We start from the raw sequence: 24813 nt of genomic DNA on the forward strand, positions 1-24813 counted from the left end.
ACTCTCAAACCACAGCACAATAAAAATACAAATCAATAAGAGGAAGGTCACTTAAAACTGTACAGGAAATTAAACAACCTGCTCCTGAATGAGTTTTGAGTAAACAATGAGATTAAAGCAGAAATCAAGAAATTATCTGAAACTAATGAGAACAAAAATACAACACACTGGAATCTCTGGGACACACCTAAAACAGTGTTAAGAGGAAATTTTATACTGCTAAGTGCCCATGTCAAAAAGTTACAAAGATCTCAAATTAACAACCTAACAGTACACATAGAGGAACTAGAAAAACAAGAGTAAACCAACCCCAAGGCTACCAGAAGACAAGAAATAACTAAAATCTGAGCTGAACTGAATGAAATTGAGACACGAAAAACCATACAAAAGATGAACAAATCGAGGGGTTGGTCCTTTGAAAGAATAAATGCCATATACAGACCATTAGCCAGACTAATAAAGAAGAAAGGAATGAATATCCAAATAAATAAGATCAGAAATGACAAAGAGGACATTACCATCAACCCCATAAAAATATCTTTTAAAAAACCCTCAGAGACTATTACAAACACCTTTATGCATACAAACTAGAAAATCTAGTTGAAATGGATAAATTCCTGGAAACACAACCTCCCAAGATTGAAGAAGGAAGAAACTGAAGCCCTAAACAAACCAATAATGAGTTCTGAAATTGAATCAGGAATAAAAAGCCTACCAACCAGAAGCAGCACAGTACCAGATGGATTTATAGCCGAATTCTACCAGATGTATAAAGAAGAGTTGGTACCATTCCTACTGAAACTATTCCCAAAAATTTAGGAGAAGGGACTCCTCCTTAACTCATTCTATGAGGCCAGAATCATTTTGATACCAGAAGCTGGCAGAGATACAACAAAAAAAAGAAAACTTCAGGCCAATATCCTTGATGAACATAGGTGCAAACATCCTCAACAAAATGCTAGCAAATGAATCCAGCAGCATATCAAAAAGCTAATCCACCACAATCAAGTAGGCTTTATCCCTGGGAAGCAAGGTTGATTCAACATATGCAAATCAATACATGTGATTCATCACATAAATGGAACTAAAACCCCAAACCACAAGATCATCTCAATAGATGCAGAGAAGGCTTTCAATAAAATTCAACATCCCTTCATGTTAAAAATCATTAACAAACTAGGCATCAAAGGTAAATACCTCAAAATAATAAGTGCCATCTTATTATTGACACGAGAAACCCACAGTCAGCATTATACTGAATGGGCAAAAGCTGGAAGCATTCCCCTCGAGAACCAGAAGAAGACAAGGATGCCTACTCTCACTACTCCTATCCAACATTGTACTGGAAGTCCTATCCAGTACAATCAGGCAAGAGAAAGAAATAAAAGGCATCCAAATAAGAAGAAAGGAAGTCAAACTATTCTTGTTTGTAGATGATATGATTCTATACCTAGTAAACCCCATAGTCTCTGACCAGAAGCTGCTTGAGCTGATAAGCAACTTCAACAAAGTTTCAGTATACAAAATCAATGTGCAAAAATCAGTAGCATTCCTAACAACAACCATACATTAACAGCACCTAAACTGACAGCCAAATCAGGAATGCAATTCCATTCACAATTGCCACAAAAAGAATAAAATACCTAGAGATACAGCTAACTGGGGAGGTGAAAGGTCTTTATAATGAGAATTACAAAACACTACTCAAAGAAATCAGAGATGACACAAACAAATGGAACAACATTCCATGCTCTTGGATAAAAAGATCAATATCATTAAAATGGCCATACTGCCCAAAGCAATTTACAGATTCAATGCTATTTCTATCAAACCACCAATGACATTCTTTACAGAACAGAGAAAACTATTCTAACATTCATATGGAACCAAAAAAGAGCCCAAATAGCCAAGGGAATCCTAAGCAAAAAGAATCTGGAGGAATCACATTGCCTGACATCAAACTGTACTACAAGGCTACAGTAACCAAAATAGCATGGTACACATAGACCAGTGTAACAGACTAAAGAGTACAGAAATAAAGCTGTACATCTATAACCATCTGAGCTTTGATGAAGTCGACAAAAACAAGCGATGGGGAAAGGACTTCCTATTCAACAAATGGTGCTGGGATAACTGGCTAGCCATATGCAGAAGATTGAAACTGGACCCATTACTTACACCATATATAAAAATCAATTCAAGATGGTTTACAGACTTAAATGTAAAGCCTAAAAGTATAAAAACTCTGGAAGATAAACTAGGAAATACCATTCTGGACACAGGCCCTGGCAAAGATTTCATGATATAGACGCCAAAAGCAATTGCAACAAAAACAAAAATTGACAAATAGGACCTAATTAAACTGAAGAGTTTCTGCACAGCAAAAGAACTATCAACAGGGCAAATAGACAACTACGAAATGGGAGAAAATATTTGTAAACTATGCGTCCAACAAAGGTTTAATATCCAGAATCTGTAAGAAACTTAAACAAATTAACAAGCAAAAAAACAACCCATTACATATTGTGCAAAGGACATGAACAGACACGTCTCAAAAGAAGTCATACATATGGCTAATAAGCATATGAAAAAATGCTCAACATCATTAATCATTAGAGAAATACAAATCAAAACAATGAGACACCATCTTGCACTAGTCAAAATGGCTACTATTAAAAAATAATGAAAACAGATGCTGGTGAGGTTGCTGAGAAAAGGGAATACTTATATAGCAGTAGTGGTGGGAATGTAAATTAGTTCAGACATTGTGGAGAGCAGTTTGGCGATTTCTCAAAGAACTTAAAATAGAACTACCATTCAACCTGGCAATCCCATTACTGAGTATATTCCCAAAAGAATATAAGTTGTTCTACCATAAAGACACTTGCACCTGTATGTTCACTGCAGCACTATTTACAATAGGAAAGATATGAAACCAACCTAAGTGCCCATCAACAGTAGACTGGATAAAGAAAATGTGGCACATATACACCATGGAATACTACATAGCATTAAAAAAGAATAAGAACATGTGCTGCGCAGCAACATGGATAGAGCTGGAGGTCATTATCCTATAGGAACTAATGCAGGAACAGAAAACCAAATACCTTACATTCTCATGAGTGGGAGCTAAACATTAAGCACATATGGACATGAAGAAAGGAACAATAGACACTGGGGCCTACTTGAGGGTGGAGGATGGGAGGAGGGTAAAGACTGAAAAGCTGCCTATTGGATACTATGGTTATTACTTGGTGATGAAATAATCTGTACACCGAACCCCTGTGACACACAATTTACCTGTATAACAAGAACATGTACCCATGAATCTAAAATAAAAGTTTAAAAACTTCAAGTTTTTTCCTTATCGGTTTTCAATTTTCTTGGCTACTTTCTTATTATTAGCATTACCAACTTACTTGTGATTTCACCTCTTTTCTAAATTTTCATGGGCTGAAAGGACACATCAGCAGAGATTGAGTTGCCACTTCCCCTGTTCATTATGCTATAAACTATTCTAAGCGTTTCAGTAGCCTTTAATTGTTAAAAATTATCAGGCATCAAAGCACCTCAAATATTTTCAATACTTGGTATGATTAGATGCTGATGAAGTAAATCAAGTTATTCTCAATCTGTGAGGTTTTAACTGGTCTAATTCAAAGCCAGATTTGCTATGAAAGGTAATGATGTTTAAGTTTCACCTTAACAAGTTTGTATCCACAATTTTGTAATTTTTTTTTTTCACCGAGGGCTGTTAGAATTGCATAAACTTTAGGCTCCACAAAACCTGAATTTGTCTCTGTTCTAATTAGAAATCTCCATCTAGAATCACTACAACTGAATTCAATTTGGCCGTGATTAGAACACTATGCTCAGGGTTGCTCTGATTGGCCTCTCTGCCCTATGATTCCATTTTGAGGTAGTTAGTATTACTTGGCAATATGTAGCCATAAGAAATTTCATTTATTTTTTATTAAGCCAGCAACTTCAGAAACGTATCAAAAGTTAGCAATAAGCCATCTGTAAAGAGATGTCAATCTTTGCATTTCAAATGAATGACTTAAGCAACCAGTTTCTTATTCATGTGGTTTGAGAAAAATGAAGAGATAATAGAGTAAAATTAATTTGTCACCTTGAGTTGCATATTACTTTGTCATGATTATTTCAGAGATACATATTGTTCTCAAAATAAAATCACAAATGTTGCTTGTAAGTTTGAGAAATCTGAAAAATATGAACTGTATGACATTGATTGGCAGATCTCTGTCTTCCATCTTCTTCTTATATATTCTAAGTATGTGAGTCAAACAGACAAAGACATAGAAATGAAGTGACTATACCACAACAGGCAGAGCTGTCTTTGTGACTTGCCATTAGGGTCCAATTTGAGTCGTGAAGTTACTGTACTAGATTGCCAGAGTTCCTTAAATGGCAACTAAAAGCACTGCCCATAGTTGGCTTTATAACAGAGAAAACTGCTAATTTAGCCTTCAGAGTTTGACAAAGCAAACTTTATCCTAAATGTTCTCTGTGAGGAAGGGAGGGATGCTTTTGAACAAGATTAGTCAAAATAGTCCCTTAAAAACCAAAGCTCTTATCAAAGTAAAATTCTTGAGGTGCCTTTGACTTTGGAAAGCTAAGCAGTCCATACCCATGGACAAGTGTCATTAAAAACAAAAAATCTATTCACAAAAGTTCAACTGTGTCTCAAGTGGTTTTGCGCCCTGTGTTGTGCACTGAAAGCACACTTCTTGAGGACCAGTTTTAAGATTACATGTTTTGACTCTTAAAGCAGGAGCTTGAACAGTATTCTGTTTGTTTAACTCAGTATTAACTTTATAGAAATCTGAGTCCTAGAAGGGCAGATTCTCCAGGACCATCCACTAACCATGAGTAAACTGGAAGAAAACATATCAGAAGTCATGACTTTCATTCATTTCCTTCACCACAGCCCAAAATGTTTGCCTGCTAGAAGGCACTTGGGAAAATAGCCACCATACCACAGTGTCTGTGGGAAAGAGAGATGGTACTAACAAGGCTGTAATCACTGCCTTCTCCAGGGCTCCCACTGCCTCCTGCTTTCATAGGTCAGTGAACCCTTTGGAGTGCTAGCTGAATGAGTCCAGTGGGCCAGACTCCCTACATGGTGAGCAACTGCAACCCTGATGACACAGACCACATGCCAACCCAAGGAGTAGTGACATCGACATCGCTGTCCAAAACATACATGCTGTTGACACTGGGTTATTCATGATGGGCTAGGCAGGGACTTAGGCCTTAACTCTTGATGATTCTTTTGACTTGTAATTGTGACTAACACAGAAAATTCAAAAGAGGATTGCCAGAAGAAAATTTAATGAAGATAATTGCAGCAGAGGAAAACTTAACGGAGATCATTGTTCTGTGACAGTGGGGTGCCTGCACAGGGAAAAGGAGGTTAGGCAAAGACCACCACCTTAATCCAGCTGCTTCTCCATACCACAGGAACACAGGACAAATCTTGCCCTCGAGAAATCTTGCTCAATGGTCTGACATCTTCCAAGAGGTCATGCTGCTAGAAAGCCACATCCGAGTCTAGTTGCCACAGCCATACAGTTTCCAATACTGTGCTATGAGACCATACCACAAAGATAGATACTCTCCTGGAAGTCAGGCCATCTGATGGCGGACTTGTTTGCCATCAATATCAGTATTTTAGTCAGTTCAGGCTGCTAGGACAAAATACTGTAGATTGGGCAGCATAAACAACAGATATTTCTCACAGTTCTAGAAGCTGGAGGTCCAAGACCAGGGTGCCAACATGGTTGGGTTCTTGGTGAGGGCTCTCTTCCTGGCTTGTAGAAGGCTGTCTTCTTGCTGTATTCTTACACCCAAGAGTAAGCTCTCTGGTGTCTTGTCCTCTTCTTATAAGAGCATTGATCTCATCATCGGGGCTCCATCCTCATGACCTCATCTAAACCTAATTACTTCCCAAAGATCCCACCTCCGAATATCCTCACTGTGGGTTAGGTTTTCAACATAAGAGTTTTGGGGGGACATAAAACTTTCAGCCCATAGTAGTCAGCCATGAAACAATAAGTTCCCCACATCACTGGCAACCATGCTGCCCTTTCTGGACCTGCCCTTTTCAAAAGTGGTTTAGGGGATGCTCTCCATCCCTGCCCTGCTTCTGTCAAGTGGAAGGGCAAAGCTTTCCTGAGGAGAGTTTAAGGAGGCAGCTGTTCTAACTGTTTCTCAGCTGCTGTGACCTTGCATGTACCTGCATGTGTCTTGAAAGGGCCATGTGCTTGGGCTGGAGATGGCCTGTATCTTCTCATCAGGATGATGAGTGGGTGCTAACCGACTAGGTTCATTGCCGGGAAGACCCCAGAGGCCATGCTGATGGCCTCTGTAGTGTGATGATGAAAGAGGCAGGTTAACATAGTAGAGGATCCAATTCTCAGTCCTCATGCATATCATAGCAGTGACTTATCTTACCAGCCTAAGCCTGGCCAGTGATTCCCTCCCTGCCCTCCACCTCCTTTAATGGAAAAGGAGAAATGAGAGATTTGAATCACTGCCAGAGACTAATTCAAGGCAGACTCTTCCCCGACCCAATCACCCTTCCATGAGAATGAAGAGAACTCAAGCTTCTGGACTATGCTTGCAAAACTCTGATCCTTTGAGGATTCATTTCTCGGGCTTCCGAGTTGGCAGGTTGAACATAGCAGCAAGACGATGCTCACTTCTCCCTTGAAGGATTTCTGAATGAAATGCTTTAGAAGAGTTTATTCCTGTTATGGTTCCCAGTGTCCATGGGGACAGAATGAGATCATCCATTGGAGAAGGGGCCTGCTCGTGGGCCAGGCTCAGAGTTGGCAGTTCCATTTCTGAGGTACCTCACAGAACCTGGAAGGTCCAGAGAGCATCGTGTGCCCCCAGTCTGGGATGTCTGCCTCCAAGGAGTCTGAGCAAAAGCTCAACCTGCAAAGGGCTTTTGGTCAGCTGGGAATCTGGCCAAGAGACCTTTTAGCTAAGTATTTTTTTTTTGTTAACATTTACAATACTACTTAAATTTAATTTTAGAAGAGTGCCATTCAATTGCAGTGACACAAATGGACATTGTACCAGTGAAAAACAAAATAAAATATGTTCCAACTGATCAGCGGCCTTCCACTTTCCAACCTGAGCGGTATTTTTCCATCACAATTCATAAAAATTTTTCAAACATAAAGAAAAATCATCAGAGTTTTATAGTAAATACCCATATTCTGAACACCTAGATGTTACAATTAACATTTTCTGTACTTGCTTTACCACAAATATGTCCACATGGTCACCCTTCTATTTAATGGCCAATGCCTATTTTCAATGCATTTTAAATTGAGTTGTATATATCAGCATACTTTCCCCCAAATACTTCTGTTTTTATACCACTGTTTAGGTGTTTTTCATAGTTCTTTTCTTTTTGAAGTAAAATTTATATGTTCTATAATGCACAATCCTGAATCATTTGCATATGCCTGTGTATAAGCAAGCAGTGACCCATGCATACCTGAACCCAAGCCTGTATCAAGATACAGAATGTTACCATCACCCAGAAAGTTCCCTCATACTCCTTCCCAGTCATTCTCCATCCCCACCCAGTCAGAGGCAACCAGTTCTGATTGTTTTTTTAATACTGATTCATGTTCCTGTTCTGGAACCTTATCTAAATGGAACCATTCAGTATGAAATCAGTTATGTAAGGTTTCTCTCAATCGGTAATACGTTTTTGAGACTCAGGCAAATGGTTGTACATAACAGTAGTTCATTCCTTTTTATTACTGTGGAGTATTTCACTATATGAATATACCACTGTTTGTATATTCATTCCCCCATTGATGTACACCTAGGCTTCAAATTTTTGACCATTGTGATAAAGTTAGTAAGAACAATTTTGTACAAATCTTTTTACAGACATGTGTTTTCATTTCCCTTGGGTAAATACCCAGGAGTGAAACTGCTGCATCACGGGATAGATGTCTGAATGTTTATTTCACATTGTCACCAACAATGAAGGAGTTCCAGTTGCTCCACATCCTTGTGAACATTTAATGTTATCAACCTTTCTCATTTTAGCTCTTTTGGTGGGTGTGAAGTAATTTAAGCTGCTATTTTAGCAAGTTTTCCAAATTAGGAAAAAAATACATATGTACAAAGATCAAGTCTCAAGTAAATATGGGTTGAAGGAAATCTAGAAATTGGAGTGTGCAATATTAGAAAAGTTTACCTTATCCAAACTCAGGCCATACAGTTAACAGTTTGAGAGAATAAACAATGGCTGAAGGGATTTTTCAGTTTTTAATTCTCCCTACAATATTATATTAGAAAAGAAAATGTAATGCTTAGAAAACTGCAGCCTTCATTGATGGAGAAATAGGAATTCTGTGTTTACCCACAGAACTGGCCTCGTGTGAACCACACTGTGTTGCCTCCACTTGCCTCCTCGGGTCAAAGCCCCTTGAGGACCACTCCTGCAGACCTGGTGCAGCCTGCAACATGGAGCTAAGAATCACCTAGACAATTGGGACGGACTCCTGCCCCTTCCTCCCTCTTTCTGATAGCAACCCTGGACCTGAGGGAAAGGAAATCCCATTTTTTGAGCATCAACACTATGCCAGAACCCATCCTAGGCACTGTGCATATATTGGCCGCTAATCCTCACAACAACATCCCTATAGAGTTATTGACAGTCTGATGTTATAAATGTGAAACCAAGACTCAGAGAGACATAGTAACGTGCCTAGGGTCACATAGAGATAGAAGAACCAGGATTTGACTATCAATCCTATGCTTTTTCCAGTCTACCTTGCTAAGCACCCAGAAAGCAAATTGCAAAGGGCTTAATAGTTCATTGGGTGCTGAGGCCAGTAGTAGAAGGTGGTGCATGTCTCTTGGTCAGGTTTGTCCCTGCTTTTCCTTTCTTTTCTGTTTCCTGCTTTCTAATGTGTTTTCACTGAAGGTAGGGCTGATTCACTCCATCCCTGAGTATGATCAGTCTTTCAGAAGACACAGATGTAAATGAGCTTTAGCCTTCTTCTCCACAGCTGCCACTGTCTCTGGCTTTGAGTTTTCCCCTTGCACAAAGGGATAATTCACCTGGAACATCCATTCGCCTTCCCCTCAGTTTCTCAGGGCCTCACTGATTCCTCCCTGCTGTTTGGTCCTCTTCCTCCTCACTCCCTTATGCCCATGGTCAGGAAGGGAGGAAACCATGGGTTCATCACATGTTCATCCCGTGTTTCTCTAGACCAAGTTACCTGTTCCTGAAAAGCACTAGCTTGCTCCTCAAATCCCACGGTTCTGAAATAATTGACGACATCCATCACGGCCCAGTCGGCAGGATCAGGTGGTCTCCCATTTTCCATGGAACTGCAAAACACAAATCCAGACAGTTGTCATGGCAGTGTCTGCACAAGGGTGTGGCCAGGCTCACAGACGGGTCTTCTGGGGCAGGCCTCTCGTGTTTCTTGGGTTCAGATGATGATTACTCTCACTGGCTTAGTCACTGCTAATAAACCATTTGACATTTAATGTAAATTATTTCCTCTAGTTTTTAATCCAGAGACATTGAGAGTGGTCCGGTGACTACTGGCAGCCCAGAGTATGATATTCATACTTCTGAGTTCAGAACACCTGGTCTTTTACAATATGACCTCAACATACCTCTCTCTCTTCCTGTCTTCCTAACACCTTCCCTAGCCCCAACCCCACACATCTAGGGATAAAGCCCTTCCACAATAGGCCAAGTCCTTTTATAGGTCTGAGCCTCTGCACATTCTGTCCCAGCCACTTACAGTGCCCCCACACCTGTCTCTATTGGACAAAACTCTACCATTTCTACCAGTACAAAACTACCTCCTCTTTGAGGCATTTTTCTGGCTCTTCCAAGGGCATGTTTTAGTCATAACCTCCTTTGACTTCTAGAACTTCATTCAAACTCCCACTGTAGCACCTTCCACATTGAATTATACCCTCTGTTTATTGAACAGTCTCTCCCATTAGAGTCGGAGATGCAGGTTGGAGATATGCATTTGAGCCTAGACCATTTATCATTTTATTATTCCTACTATCAAGAGTGTACTTAGGAACTTAATCCATGTTGTTCAAATAAATAAACAGATGACAATCAAGCATTTGTCTGAGAGGGTCTGTGAGTAAGGCTCCTCATTGGATTAGAGAGGAGGGAAAGGAGAAGTAGAATAAAGAATGGTAATGACCTGCAGTTACTGGGACTCTGCCTTATTTCTGCACTGGGAGTACTTGTCTTGCTTTCTCTATACCTCATCCAAGATGATTTTCCCAGAGTGTACATCCAATCACATAGCCTAACTTTGCTTTGGAGGTCCTTCAGGACAAAGCCCCTCCTCACCTCTCCAACTGGGAATACACTAGAGAGCAAAACAGACACCACCCTTATTCTTATGGGCCTTACAGTCCTGTGGGGTGTGAACATTGATCAATAATCATACAAGTAAATATACAGCTGCAAGTTATGCTAAATGTTAAGAAGGACAAGCATCACGTACTACGATAGTTTAAGCAATAGGGGAAGCTTTCCCGTGGGAGTTTCTTTTCAGGTATGCTCTAAAAAGCAGTCAGAAATTAACCGTATGAAGAAGTCACATGAAGAATGTTCCAGGCCCTGTGGCAGAAACACATACAGCCAAGGGAGCCATGCAGGTCTTGGAGGCCACACTGAGGATTCTGGATATTTGTTAAGAGCAATGAGGATAATTGAATGGTCCTGTGTAAAGGGGGTGACCTGATCAGATTCACATTTCCATCAGTGACAGACTGGATTAAGAAAATGTGGCACATATACACCATGGAATACTAGGCAGCCATCAAAAAGGATGAGTTTGTGTCCTTTGTAGGGACAAGGATGCAGCTGGAAACCATCATTCTTAGCAAACTATCACAAGAACAGAAAACCAAACACCGCATGTTCTCACTCATAGGTGGGAACTGAACAATGAGATCACTTGGACTCGGGAAGGGGAACATCACACACCGGGGCCTATCATGGGTGGGGGGAGGGGGGAGGGATTGCATTGGGAGTTATACCTGATGTAAATGACGAGTTGATGGGTGCTGACGAGTTGATGGGTGCAGCACAGCAACATGGCACAAGTATACATATGTAACAAACCTGCATGTTATGCACATGTACCCTAGAACTTAAAGTATGATAATAATAAAAAATAAATAAATAAATAAATAAAATTTTAAAAAAATTAAAAAAAAAAAAAAGAAAGAGAACGCTGGAGAGGAGCCAGTCAACAAGAAGTCTATTGCAGTCATGCAAGCCAGAGATCATGCTTAGACTAGGGTGATGGTTATGAAAAACGAGAGGAGTGTGTGGATTTAAAAGATAGCTAATGAATAAAATCAGTGTAACTTAGTGCTAGAACAGATATAGAGAATGGAGGGAGTAGAAGTGTCATGGAACTGGATGGATGGTGGTAACATCCATCCAGCTGAACATGCTAAATTTGGGGTACTGTCTATATCCAAGTGGAGATTTAATGTGGGCTATAAGTGTAGAGTGCAAAGCAGAAGAGTGGGCTAGATACACCTGTGGGAGACAGAGGCATTTAGACAATAATGGGTATCTTGAGAGAGGAGGAGAAGAGAGCTGGGCCTAGAACTAAGCTTGAGAGGTTCAATATTTAGTAGAAGTTGAAAAGATCCAGGTTACTTTTAATGGAAACAAAATTGGCTAGATTTAGGGAGATTCCTGAAGATCTTTAAAGATCTAAGAGTCAAGGATCCAGCCACCTCATTCCCCAGCATAATGCTTTGCCCATAGCAGGAACCTAAAATATTTAAGAAAACAAAACCAACTTCTGTACTAGTTAAAGGGAGTCACTGATCAATGGCACATGTGATGGTTCATTTCTCAACAGCACCTCATTTAAAAACATTTAAAGCCAGGGCGCCTGTAGTCCCAGCTACTCGGGAGGCTGAGGCAGGAGAATGGCGTGAACCCGGGAGGCGGAGCTTGCAGTGAGCTGAGATCCGGCCATTGCACTCCAGCCTGGACTTAAAGATGGTGAATCTATAACCACTGCATGCCTGTATACACAAGTACTCATGTGCACACATGCACACACACAATCTTCCTACCATTTAACAGGCAATATACATCAGGAAGAAAACTATTTTTCATCCTAACATTGCTAAATATTAACTATGTGTTTTTAAATCAATGGTAAATTTTTAAAAAATTATCTATGTGCTGGAATTTTCCATACACTAGCAACATAAGCAATCAGCAACTGGCACTGAGGACCCTCTTCAAGGTACCATTTTCCTTCCCTCTCTCTTAAGGTGTCCTTGAAGAATGTTTGGAAAGGAGTTCATTGTTCCAACAAATCTTTACAGTTTTCTAATTAGCTCACTTCTGATAGTGAACACAGAGTCCCATCGAACACACTTTTAAGTGCCCCCAGAAAACATCTGAATTCACTCTCCCTGTGGTTGACTTCAGTGAGTTGCCTTTCCTCACCAAAAATAGTTATCAGACCATCACATGTAGCCCCAAACCTAAAATAAAACATTTTAAAAAGAATACTCAATTGTAATAACAAAATACGTTACATCGTAATTTTAAGATGGGAGGCTTTCCTGATTTTTATTCTATTGGGATATAACATCATGACTTCCATAATTTTGAAATATTCTTGAGTATAACAATGCCACAGAGAAGAAAGAGTTGTAAAACTGCTGGCAGTGTACCATGAATAGAAGCAACGTGGAACAGGGCACTCTCTCATTCGGAGGGTAAGGGAATTCACCCAGAAGAAACAGGGGGTTAGAAACCAACCAATACAAATGATTGATCTACTTAAGTTTAAAAGCCTGATAGCCTCCCAAAGCCAAATTAACGTGGAAAAAAATCACATTAGACTATTGATATCCTGAGAAGAAAAATCTATCTTCATCTCTGTAGCACCAGCACCTAGCACAGTCTGACTGGTGCACAGTTGATACACAGCAAAATATCACAATGGACTAACAACCAGAGAGCACTTACAATTTAAAATCTGTTTTTCACACATTACTCAATATCAGCCTCCCACCTCTTTGTGAACTGGCTACTGTAACCTTCTTTTGGGAAACGAAGGCTCAGAAAGGTTAAGAAACGCACCCCAAATCGCATGGTAGATAAAGCTAGGATTGGATTCCAGATGTGCTTGACTCCAAGTCTATGCTTTTTTTCCACTATACTTATTCATTGACACAACAGATATTTATTGAAAGTCTGTCTTCTCAGTATTGTGCTAGATGCAGGGTTATAAGGACAGGGAATGCATAGTCCCTGCCCTCAAGGAGCTGGCAATCTGGTGAGGGAAAGCAGATGTGGAAACAGCTAGCTCGGAGGAATACTGGAATCGAGGGGTGAAGGAAGTGCGGTTGAGGACGTATGTAAGGGAGGGCTGGTTAGTTCAGCCTGCCTAGAACACTTGAAGATTTTCAATGGCAGTTTAAAAAGGCATTTATTGCCCTCAACACGCTCTGAGCGGGGCCCCAGAGAGGGGATGGCTTGCAGAGGCATGTCTCCGCAGGCACACACCATCACTTCTAGGTTGCTTGTGTTAATGCACGATGGGTGATTTCACTGAGCTCTTCCAGTGGTTTCAGCAACAGTTTTAAGGAGAAAGCTGGTGATGATCCAAAAATAACATAACAAGGGTAGGCCAAGTGGAAGGGTGTGCAGGGCAGGAGCCAGAGTGCCAAAACCAGATAACATTTGACGTGGGAAGGTATTGGAGGATAGATTTAAGCAGCACCATTCTCTGCTAGGAATACAAGATGTCTCCCCAAGGACTGATATTTTGTCCAAATTGAGACACTCAGCTTTAGTTGTTTCCTTATAAATGGTCCATTCTCGCCACATCTTTTCTTATGACCTTTGCATGTCAAATTCCAGAGGGAATTTAAATGTCACACTGTTTAAAATACCTGACAGGTGGTGGTTCCATTGTGGCTGCTAATTTTGAGCTGATAAAATGAAACGGCAGATACAAAAGTGCCATTTTCGTTTGATATTTATTATTCACTATCGTCATAGCAAAATGTTTCTTAGAATATAATACATGTTAATATGATAAATTTATGAGTATTTTCCAGGCACATAATCTTTAAAATATATATTTTATATACAGCTTTATTATTAAAAATTAGCAAGAAATCTCAGCACTTAATCAAATTATCAATGTTTCCATTTAGCTCAGTCACCTTTTAGTCCTTGTGCATATGGTTAGGTCCATCAAGTATTGATAAAAATGATATCATGCATGAATAATTCACACAAGGAAATGATTATACCCTAATTAAACAATCACCTCGTTTTTAATGAGAGTTAGACACAACCACGGGGACAGAAATGCAATAATAACAAATTTCGCAGATATATGCAGATCAATTGAGCCTTTATGATGAGGTTTTCATGTTGGCACATCATAATTTTAAGTTCTGGCAGCAAAAGTCTCCATTTCCCTTTGTAAGAAGGCAGGCAGAAAATAGTTGAAACTATTTTCTAGCATATGTACATTTTATGGTATTTATGATATTACGGATGCTGAGAGTTGGTCAGGCCAAAAGGATACTCTGGGGAAATGCAATCCACATGTAATATCACAACTCCATTATATTCATCAATTGTATTTCCACTTCAAAGTTCGGAGCAAGTTACTGTAGACACTGGTTAACATATTATGATGATATATTTGTCACATTACTTTTTTTATAAAGCTGATTCTGAATGTTACTTATTTTTACACTCAGCAGTGCACTCTAACTTTGTGCTGCCTAGATATTTATAACTTATTTTCAAAATGAAATTAACCTACTCTTTGCTCATGTCTTAAAACAGCCTCTGGCTAAAAGCAATTTAGTTCTGCTTCTAATAAATTAATATTGATCTCTTCGCCTATGACATACCTAAGGATGAAGCAACTAAATGAACGTTAGTGTTAGTTCCATTCCTTTCTCCCTCTCCCTTCATGCTAACAAGCAGGAATCTGGCTAAACGGCAGGCCCAAAAAGAGAAAGGATGATTGAAAGTTTATGGACCCGACATTTTTCATTTTTAAATATTCAGATAAATAAGAATTGACTGACTTAGCTGCAGCACGTCAAAATGATGAAAGCATTGAAAAGGCAAATAATTCATCAAACCTTCTGTATATTCCAAATTCTTTAGCTTAGAGTTCAGATGCTTGATTCAAACCTAACTGGGCAACATCCTAGACTTTTCCATACCCATGGCTTTGCTTATGTCAGTCAAACCCTTTCTGTTCAAATTCCAGGGATTAGTCCTGCTCATTATAAAGAGACCAGTTTAATTTCCTCTTAATTAATTTTAACCTGCCTACTATGAGCCAGGCACTTAATAAGCATTGAAAACTCATAGTCTAATGAAGAGGATAATCTCAGGTCAGCTGTGGGATGAAGAGGGTCATGATATTTGTTTCCTGCTCTATTCCAAAAAGTGGTTAAGGAACAGGGGAAATAGATGGGTGAAAGAAGGATGGATAGTAAATATGGCAATGCGAGTCAGCCTGTGCTAGGTGTGTGGATGAAAGGATTTGGAGCCCTGAGTCACCAGTAAGACTAGGAGCAGGCACCCCAGATGGATGGAGCATCTTCCTGCAGAATTTCTTTCCTCTGTATAGGTATCTTCCCTCAGGCTAATGGCTTTCCTCTGAAATCATACAGCATTCTGTCCTTGGCATACCTCTGCCTGGAATGTCTTCCCAACCCATCTTTCTGAAATCAAAGGATCTTATAAACAGCCTCTTTTCCTTGTCCTCTTTTTATTTGTACATTCTAGTACAACTAAAATCCCCTAGTGTAAATAAGAACACTCCTTTTTTTTTTTTTTCCTGTTACCCAGGCTGGAGTGAAGTGGCGGGATCTCAGCTTGTTGCAACCTCTGCCTCCTGGGTTCAAGCGATTCTCCTGCCTCAGCCTCCCAAGTAGCTGGGACTACAGGTGCATGCCACCACACCTGGCTAATTTTTTGTATTTTTAGTAGAGACAGGGTTTCACCATGTTGGCCAGGGTGGTCTTCATCTCCTGATCTCAGATCCACCTGCCTTGGCTTCCCAAAGTGCTGGGATTACAGGTGTGAGCCATTGCACCTGGCCAAGAACACTCCTTTCAAGAAGACTCAATGAATAATTTTTATTCACTATCAGATACAATTCATGCCAAACACAAACATAAACATTTCATATCCTAATCATTAATACTAAACACAACAGTCTAGAGACTACCTGAAGAACTTTTCCTCCCTGCTCTGAGCCACAGCACAATGGTCTTTGTTCCAAAGGATTTGGGTGTGGCTTCATTGCTTAGACAAACTTGGTTTTTCTTCTGTAGGGATCTCAGCAGCAAGACAGAAACTATATAAAAAACAGCAGTCCTTGAGGGCTAACAATGTATAAAAGACATATAGTCAATGTCTGTGAATTCTGCTGGCATTGATTGAAACTCCTTTTGTTTTCACATTTAAAATATGATGTCTTAATATGCTTAACTGACTCTATAGTTTTATGCATTTTACTCTTTTGAAATGTACACTTCAAGGCAGGTATTTACAATGGAAAAAATAGTATAACTCAAAATAATAAACAGACTCAATTCTTAACCCATTATCATTTAATCGAAGGGAATAATCAAAGACTTATTTATCATGAGTCCATATATCAGAATGAACAGATAACTATAACATATCAAGGAATGAATTTTACCTTCAGTAAGAAAAATAAAATAGTGCCATTTACAAGTATCACTATTAATTCCCATATATTATCAATATTCAAGAAAACATTCAACAAAGAAACAGTGAATTTGAACAACACTGTAGACCAAGTGACCCTAACAGACATATACAGAACATTCAACCCAATAACTGCAGAATATACATTTCTTTTCAAGCATACACGGAATATTCTCCAGGATAGATCACATATTAGGTTACAAAACAATTTTTAACAAATATATAATTAATGAAATCATACAAAATATCTTTTTTGACTGCAATGGAATGAAACTATAAATCAATGGCAGAAGGAAAACTGAAAAATTCACAAATACATGAAAATTAAACAATACACTTTTGAATAACCAATAGGTCAAATAAATGAAAAGTGAAATTGGAACATATCTTGAGACAAATAAAAACAAAAACACAACATATCAACACTTATGAAATGAAACAGAAGCAGTATTAAGAGGGAAGTTTCTAGTCACAAATACCTACATTAAAAAAAGAAAGATATCAAACAACCTAACTTTATACCTAAAGAAATTAGACAAAGAAGTAAAATAAAGAATAGAAAAACAGTAAGAAAAAATCAACTCAGACTCGGTCTTTTGAAAAGATAAACAAAACTGACAAACCTTTAGCTAGGCTAAGAGAAAAGAGAGTGAAGACTCAAATAAATAAAACCAGAAATGAAAAGACATTACAACTGATGCTACAGAAATGAAAAAGGTCATACAGACTACTATAAACAATTATAGGTCTACAAGCTGGATAAGCTAGAAGAAATAGGTCCCTGGAAGCATACAACCCACCAGACTGAATCATGAAGAAATAGAAAATCCAAGCAGACCTATCTGTAAGGAGATTAAATCAGTAGTATAAAATCTTCCATAAAAGAAAAGCCCAGGATTAGATGGCTTCATTGGAGAATTTTAGTAAATATTTAAGGAAGAATGAATGCCAATTCTCAAACTTTTCCAAATAACTGAAGAGGAGGGAACATTTCTGAACTTTTTTTTATGAGGCCAGTATTACCCTCCTACCAAGCCAGAAAAAGACACAGAAAAAAAGAAAATTATAGGCCAATATCCCTGATTAAATATAGATGTAAAAATCCTCAACAAAATACCAGCAAACAGAATTCAACAGTACGTTAAAAAGATCATTTGCCATGACCTAGTGGGATTTATTCCTAGGATGGCACAACATACGAAAATCAATTAATGTGACATACCACATTTACAGAATGAAGGATAAAAATCACACAATCGTCTTAAGATAAAAAAGTGTTTGATAAAATTCAAAATCCTTTCATAATAAAAAAAAAGTCTCAACAAAGTAGGGATAGATTACCTTAACCTAATAAAGGCTATCTATGAAAAGGCTATAGTTAACATCATACTCAAAGGTGAAAAACTGAAAACTTTTCCATTAAGATCAGGAACTAGGCAAGGATGCCCATTCTTGCCACTTTTATTCAACATAGGACTGGAAATCCTAGCCAGAGCAATTAGGCAAGACAAAGAAATAAATAGCCACCAAATTGAAAAGAAAGAAGTAAAACTGTCCTTACATTTACAGATGATATGATCTTAAATAGAGAAAACCCTAAAGACTCCACAAAAAAAAATCTGTGAGAATGAATAAACAAATTCAGCAAAGTTGCAGGATACAAAAATCAACATACAAAAATCAGTTTCATGTCTATACAATGATAATGAACTATCTGCAAAGGAAATTAGGAAAACAATCCCATTTACAATAACGTCATACTTAGGAATATTCTTAACCAAGGAAGTGAAAGACATTCATACTAAAAACTATGAGACATTGATGAAAGTAATCAAAGGAGACATAAACAAATGTAAAGACATCTCAAGTTCATGGATGGAAGATTTAATACTATTATAATTTCTGTATGACCCAAAGCAATCCACAGATTCAATGCAATCCTCATCAAAATCCTAATGATATTTTTACAGAAATAGAAAAAAATTCTAACATTCATATTGAACCAGAAAAGATCTTGAATAGCCAAAACAATCTTGAAAAAGAACAAGGTTGGAGGCAACACACTTCCTGATTTCAAAATATATTACAAAGCAACAGTGATTTAAACAGTATGACAACGGCATAAAGACTGACATATAGATCAATGGAACAGAACAGAGAGCCCAGAAATACATCCATGGATATATGGTCAAATGATCTTTGACTGGAATGCCGAGAATACAAAATGGGGAAGGAAGAGTCTCTTCAACTAATGGTGTTGGGGAAACTGGATATCCACATGCAAAAGAATAAAATTAGATTATCTTTTACCATACACAAAATATCAACTCAAGATGGATTAAAGACTTAAACATAAGACTTGAAACTGTAAAATATCTAGAAGAAAACACAGGGGGAAAACTTCAAGACATTAGTTTTGGCAATAGTTTCATGGATATGACACCAAAAGCATAGGCAACAAAAGCAAACATAGACAAGCAGCGCTACATAAAACTAAAAGGCTTCTATACAGCCAGGGAAATTAAATAGAGTAAAAAGGAAACCTATGAAATGAGAGAAAATACTTGCGAACTATGTATCTGATAAGAGGTTACTTTCTAAAATATGTAAGGAATTCTTACAATTTTATAGCAAAAATACTAATAACCCAATTTAAAAAAATGGTCAAAGGTCATAATAGATATCTCTCAAAAGAAGAAACACAAACAGCCAATATGTACATATATGAAAAGAGGTTCAAAATCACCAATCATCAAGGAAATGCAAATCAATGCAACAATGAGATATCATCTCACACCTCTTAGGATACTATTATCAAAACAACAATGACAAATGTTGGCAAGGATGTGAATAAATCATAACCTTTGCATACTGTTGGTAGAAAAGGTAGAAATGCAGAATGAGGAAGCTGCTACAGAACTGTAGATTCCTCAAGAAATTAAATATTGAACTACTAGGTGATCTAGCATCCCACTTCAGAGTATTTATCCAAAGGAATTGAAATCAGGAACTCAAAGAGATATTAGCACTCCCATATTCACTGCAGCGCTATTCACCAAGATATGGAAACAACTGAAATGTCCATTGACAGATAAATGAATTTTTAAAACACAGTGTAATAGTTGGGCTTGGTGGCTCATGCCAGTAATTCCAACTACTTGGGAGGCTGAAATGGGAGGATCCCTTAAATCAGGAATTTGAGACCAGCCTGAGCAACATAGGGAGACCCACCTCAAAAAAGAAATGCTGTACATACATACAATGGCATATTATTTAACCTTAAAAAAGAAGGAAATCCTTACATTTTCAACAAAATGAATGAACCTTGAGAACATTAAGTGAAATAACCAAGTCAAAGAAGGCAGAATATTGCATGATTTCACTTATATGAGGTATCTAAAATAAACTCATAGAAGCAAAGAATAGAATGGTGATTGGCAGAGGCTCAGGGAAGGGGGAAAGGGGACGTTGATAATCAACAGGTATAAAACTTCTGCCTGGAAGATGGATACGTTTTAGAGATCTGTTGTACAACATTGTGCCTACAGATAATAATACTGTATCGTACACTTAAAAATCTGTTAAGAGTGTAGAACCCCATAGTAAATGTTCTCACCATATTAAAAAAGAAAGTGAAAAAAAGAAAGAAGGAAGGAAAGAAAAAGAAAGCGAGAGAGAGAGAAAGGATGGAAGGAAGGAAGGAAGGAAGGAAGGGAGGGAAGGAGGGAGGGAGGGAGGGAGGGATGGAAGAACCATAGCACACTCTAACTTATCTTATCATACGCATCTGGAAAAGGGTTTACAACATCAGATCCTGGCTAGAAAGGTCACTTTTCAGGTTTGAATTATTGGCTCAGTTTGTTTCTTTCTTTTCATTTTCTGACAGACTGTTAAGAGATATTTAATAACTAGCCACTTACAATGTCTTGGGAGTTAATACTTTCCCTGGCTTTTAGGATACAACATCTTACCATGATGATCACTGCCGCACCCCCACCCCTCCCCCACCCCTTTCCACATTGCTGTTTTTTTGGGAAGAAGAGCATTCCAGGAACCATCACACATTCAGGTAGGGTCAGGGCAGTGAGGTTGTGGGGACTGGGAAGAGTGGACAGAACAGACGAAAGTGCCTGATGGAGAGATCACGCAGAAACTACCTAGCAAGCTGAATAAAATCCCCTCACTGCTTTCAAAGAAGATACATCTGAGGCTTGATAATTATTTATGCTCTATACTACAAGAGGACAGGCTTTGGAGTAAACAAACAAATGCTGAAGTCAGTGATCAGGCACATAGCTACTTCAGTGGGTTTCCCATTCCTTTTTTCATGACAAGTCAGACCAGGCTTCCAGGCAAACAATCAAGGACCTGTGAGGTTTTTAATTCGTTTCTGGATGTGACTGCTTCCCACGGAGATGCAGACCTGACTGACCTGTAGATTGCTGTACATGTATGCATGGTTGGACTTTTTTTTAATGAGCTAATAGTAGCTGTTGTTTTATTATTGTTATATGAAAAGTTCTCTTTTCTACAATGTTTTATACAAGTTCTTTTAACTCTACAATGAAGTCAGAGTTTTGAAACTCTAGCAATACCATAGCAGTTTCTAAGTCTACCTTAATATTTTAGTTCTGTCATTCACTTCCTAATCCTCTAATTCACATGAGCAAAAATGGTTATTTCTTTAACATAATACACAGCTTAACAGGTATACAGTTAGGTTTCAGAGAGGGCTATTTCAAAAGTAATTATTTCACAGTTAGTTCAAAATCTTACAACATTCATTACCAAGAAAAAAAAGCATCATATTACTAATTATGACAGGAATGTTAGTTCCAAATTTTTTTTAAAATGCCTTTGCTTCAAAATGAAACAACACACTGAACACAAAGGCAGAGGAATATGGTGAAGACGCATGTGCAAGAAAAGAAGTGGCATTAATAAGAAATGGCTTGCTTTGAAAGTCCTTGCTAAGCTTCATCACTGGGAACTTTCTACTGCAGCAGGTCTTCTCCACTGAGGGGCTTGGGGGCACGGTGGTGGTAGGGAAATAAACTGCTTCCTGTTGAAAAGGAACTTACTACATGCATGTGTCATGTGGAAACATCGATTCCTTCTCCCGTCCTAGGATAAAATGAAAAAGGGAGAAAAAGACATTTTTCATCTGAAAAAGGGAGAAAGACTAAGCAAATGGGAAAAAAAATTGAATTCTCATGATTTGAACAGATATGCACATACATGTTAAATACATGGATAAAAAATTTTTAGTCAAAATTCTAACATGAATCTAACATGGCCAAACATAGATCAATGATAAGAGTGTGTCATGAACCAACGTTTATAATTAATCCCTAATCTGTGCATCTGAAATCCACAAATAGAGAATACGATGATCCCATTTGTTCAATAAAAGCCTATTTGTATGTGTGTTTTGAATATATGTATACATTTTTGTGTATGCTGCCATATATGTGTACATTCTTAGTGCATGGGAATATATGTATATATTCTTGTATTATGTATACATGTGGATACATACAGTATGTGTACAAAAACTGCCAAAAAGGATATCTCAACTATTCAGATGGCTCCATCTTAGTTATTTAGGTAGCTATTTTTAAAAATGAAATAAATACGGACCTACTAGGCAAAATAAAATCTGGAATCTTAATAATAATCATATCTATCTACATGATTCAGAGCTCCCCATTCATGCTCTCCCCACCTGAGTTAATCATCACCCTCAACCTCATGTTCATATAACCTTTCCCCTGATGCAAGAATTTAGTTTGGGTATACACCTGTGCTTTTCAATATGGTAGCAGCTAGTACCATGTGGCTACTGAGCATTTAAAATTTGATTGAGAAACTAAGTTTTAAATTTAATTTAGTTTAAATGTAAAAACTTGAAGTGGTACAAAATATGTTTATGTTAAACACAATTCCATCATTTTGCCTACATTTTATTTGAACTGTTCCATCCTATAGGGTACTATGGTTGAAGTTCTCATGGCAGGTGCATGTGTCCTCTCTGGTAGTACATCCCCCGTTTGATTGGTGTCAGAGATTGATTCAGTTCAAATTAATTTTTTCCTATTCACCCAGGTAACACTGTAATGTGTTTGCTGAATGCTTATGGACAGCAGGAGTTATGAGGATCCCTTTCTATATTGCGATTGGTAATTAAATTGAAATTTTTATTATTATTTTAATTATTATATAATTAAATATTTTTAGTTAAAAATAAGCACAGTTAAATTTTAAAATCTAAAAAGAAAGCAGAATTGAGAGGAGATGCAGAAACTAGTAACATACAGTAAAGAAAAAAGGGACCGAAAGAAGGTATGTTGGAAATTTCATGATGAATAGCAATTGCAATTTGTTAGAAGATAGCAAGAGAAAGAAAATGCTGTTTGTTGTGTAAAAAAAGTAAAGATAATATGATTTAAAACAGAATCTGAGCTCATAACTTTGTTTAGCTATAAATGGCTTGGATCTTTACATAGACAAAAAACCAATTTTTCAATGGACATATGGTTATTTCAGTTATAGAAATTTTGCCAGAATATTATCAGAAAAGACTCAACAGGTATATCACAAAATGTAAAAGATTTTCCGAATACAAGGTCTTTCTAACAAAACCTAAGACCAACTGATTCAAAATGTAAAAAGCCATTAAAACTTTAGTTTTAGATTAAAGTACAACATAAAGACACTGCCTAATTAATACTTGAGGTATGCTGCATCTCAGAAGACTTCCTAATTTATAAAGAAATGTCAATTTACAACTTGAAAAACTAAATTCATAGTTTAGATATTTTTGAATCTTTTATCTCTGTCAAAGAATTTTAGCTAGATATACAAAAATTAAATTCTATCCAGATGGATGGTGCTTCAGCAATGCTAGTTTTTTTAAAAATCTGAATTTTAAAAATTGGAATTTATTGTAATTTTAAAACAAAAGACCAATGTTTTCTTACTGCTTCATTCCACTGTATGGTATCTATGTTTCATTTTCTGAAGCAGACTCTTGAAAAGGGTTACAGATACTACTATTGAATTGTTCAGCATATATTTGCAAATGCTATGGATCAATGCCAGTTAATGGAACTGTTAAAAGAAACATAAGACAATGAATGTAATAATCTGTGTTCTTTGCCAATGCTTGTTGACTAATAGAGAAGATTCACAAAGATTTGCTCTACTGTTCAAGATTTTACTGAAACAAAAGGAATGCTTGTCAATTATTATTATTATTATTATTATTATTATTATTATTATTTTAGGCAGTCTTGCTCTGTTGCCCAGGCTGGAGTGCAGTGGCACGATCTCAGCTCAATGTAACCTCCGCCTCCTGGGTTCAAGCAATTCTGCCTCAGCCTCCCAAGTAGCTGGGATTGCAGATGCCCACCATCATGCCTGGCTAATTTTTGTATTTTTAGTAGAGATGGCGCTTCACCATGTTGGCCAGGCTGGTCTCGAACTCCTGACCTCAAGTGATCTGCCTGCCTCGGCCTCCCAAAGTGCTGGGATTACAGGCATGGGCCACCGCGCCTGGCCAAATATTCAAAAATTAAAGACAAAAACGACTGAGTAACTTTGATATCACACTGCATATGAAACAGCTAAATTTGAAGTTCCAAGAAAATGAAAAGCTGATTTGTGATCTAGCTAAAGAGGAACAAAATTTTAGGCTAAAATTGCAACTTTTCAGAGTGCAATACAATATACAATAATAATTTTGTACATTTTCTAACATGAATAAACTTCAAGAAAATCTGCAGATTTATTGAAATTGATAAGATTATTGTTGCTTATCATTTTACGCAAAACCTCTTTGAATTCGATGTTGGTAATATTGACATGTGTTAATAAATTGACTTAACTTGAACAGACATAGTTTTGAAATCAATATGCTTTTGCTTCAAAGTCAAATCAAGACAAATCAGTTGTGTCAATGTGGATGTAAATATTACAAGAAAATAATTTCTCACATAATT

General features: G+C 37.7%; 1 protein-coding gene across 10 annotated transcripts in view; it reads right to left on the reverse strand.

Moving 5' to 3' along the window:
• The window catches only part of LOC105482747 (sterile alpha motif domain containing 13), a 97397-nt gene that overhangs the window by 63536 nt on the left and 9048 nt on the right, over nt 1–24813 (reverse strand). For all 10 annotated transcript variants that reach the window (XM_071090493.1, XM_071090491.1, XM_071090499.1 and 7 more), the window contains one exon: nt 9282–9393. In XM_071090493.1, the coding sequence (XP_070946594.1) occupies nt 9282–9393 (112 nt within the window). The remainder of the gene's footprint in view (nt 1–9281; nt 9394–24813) is intronic.

The sequence above is a fragment of the Macaca nemestrina genome, chromosome 1 (assembly GCF_043159975.1).
Source record: "Macaca nemestrina isolate mMacNem1 chromosome 1, mMacNem.hap1, whole genome shotgun sequence".
Lineage (NCBI taxonomy): Eukaryota > Metazoa > Chordata > Mammalia > Primates > Cercopithecidae > Macaca > Macaca nemestrina.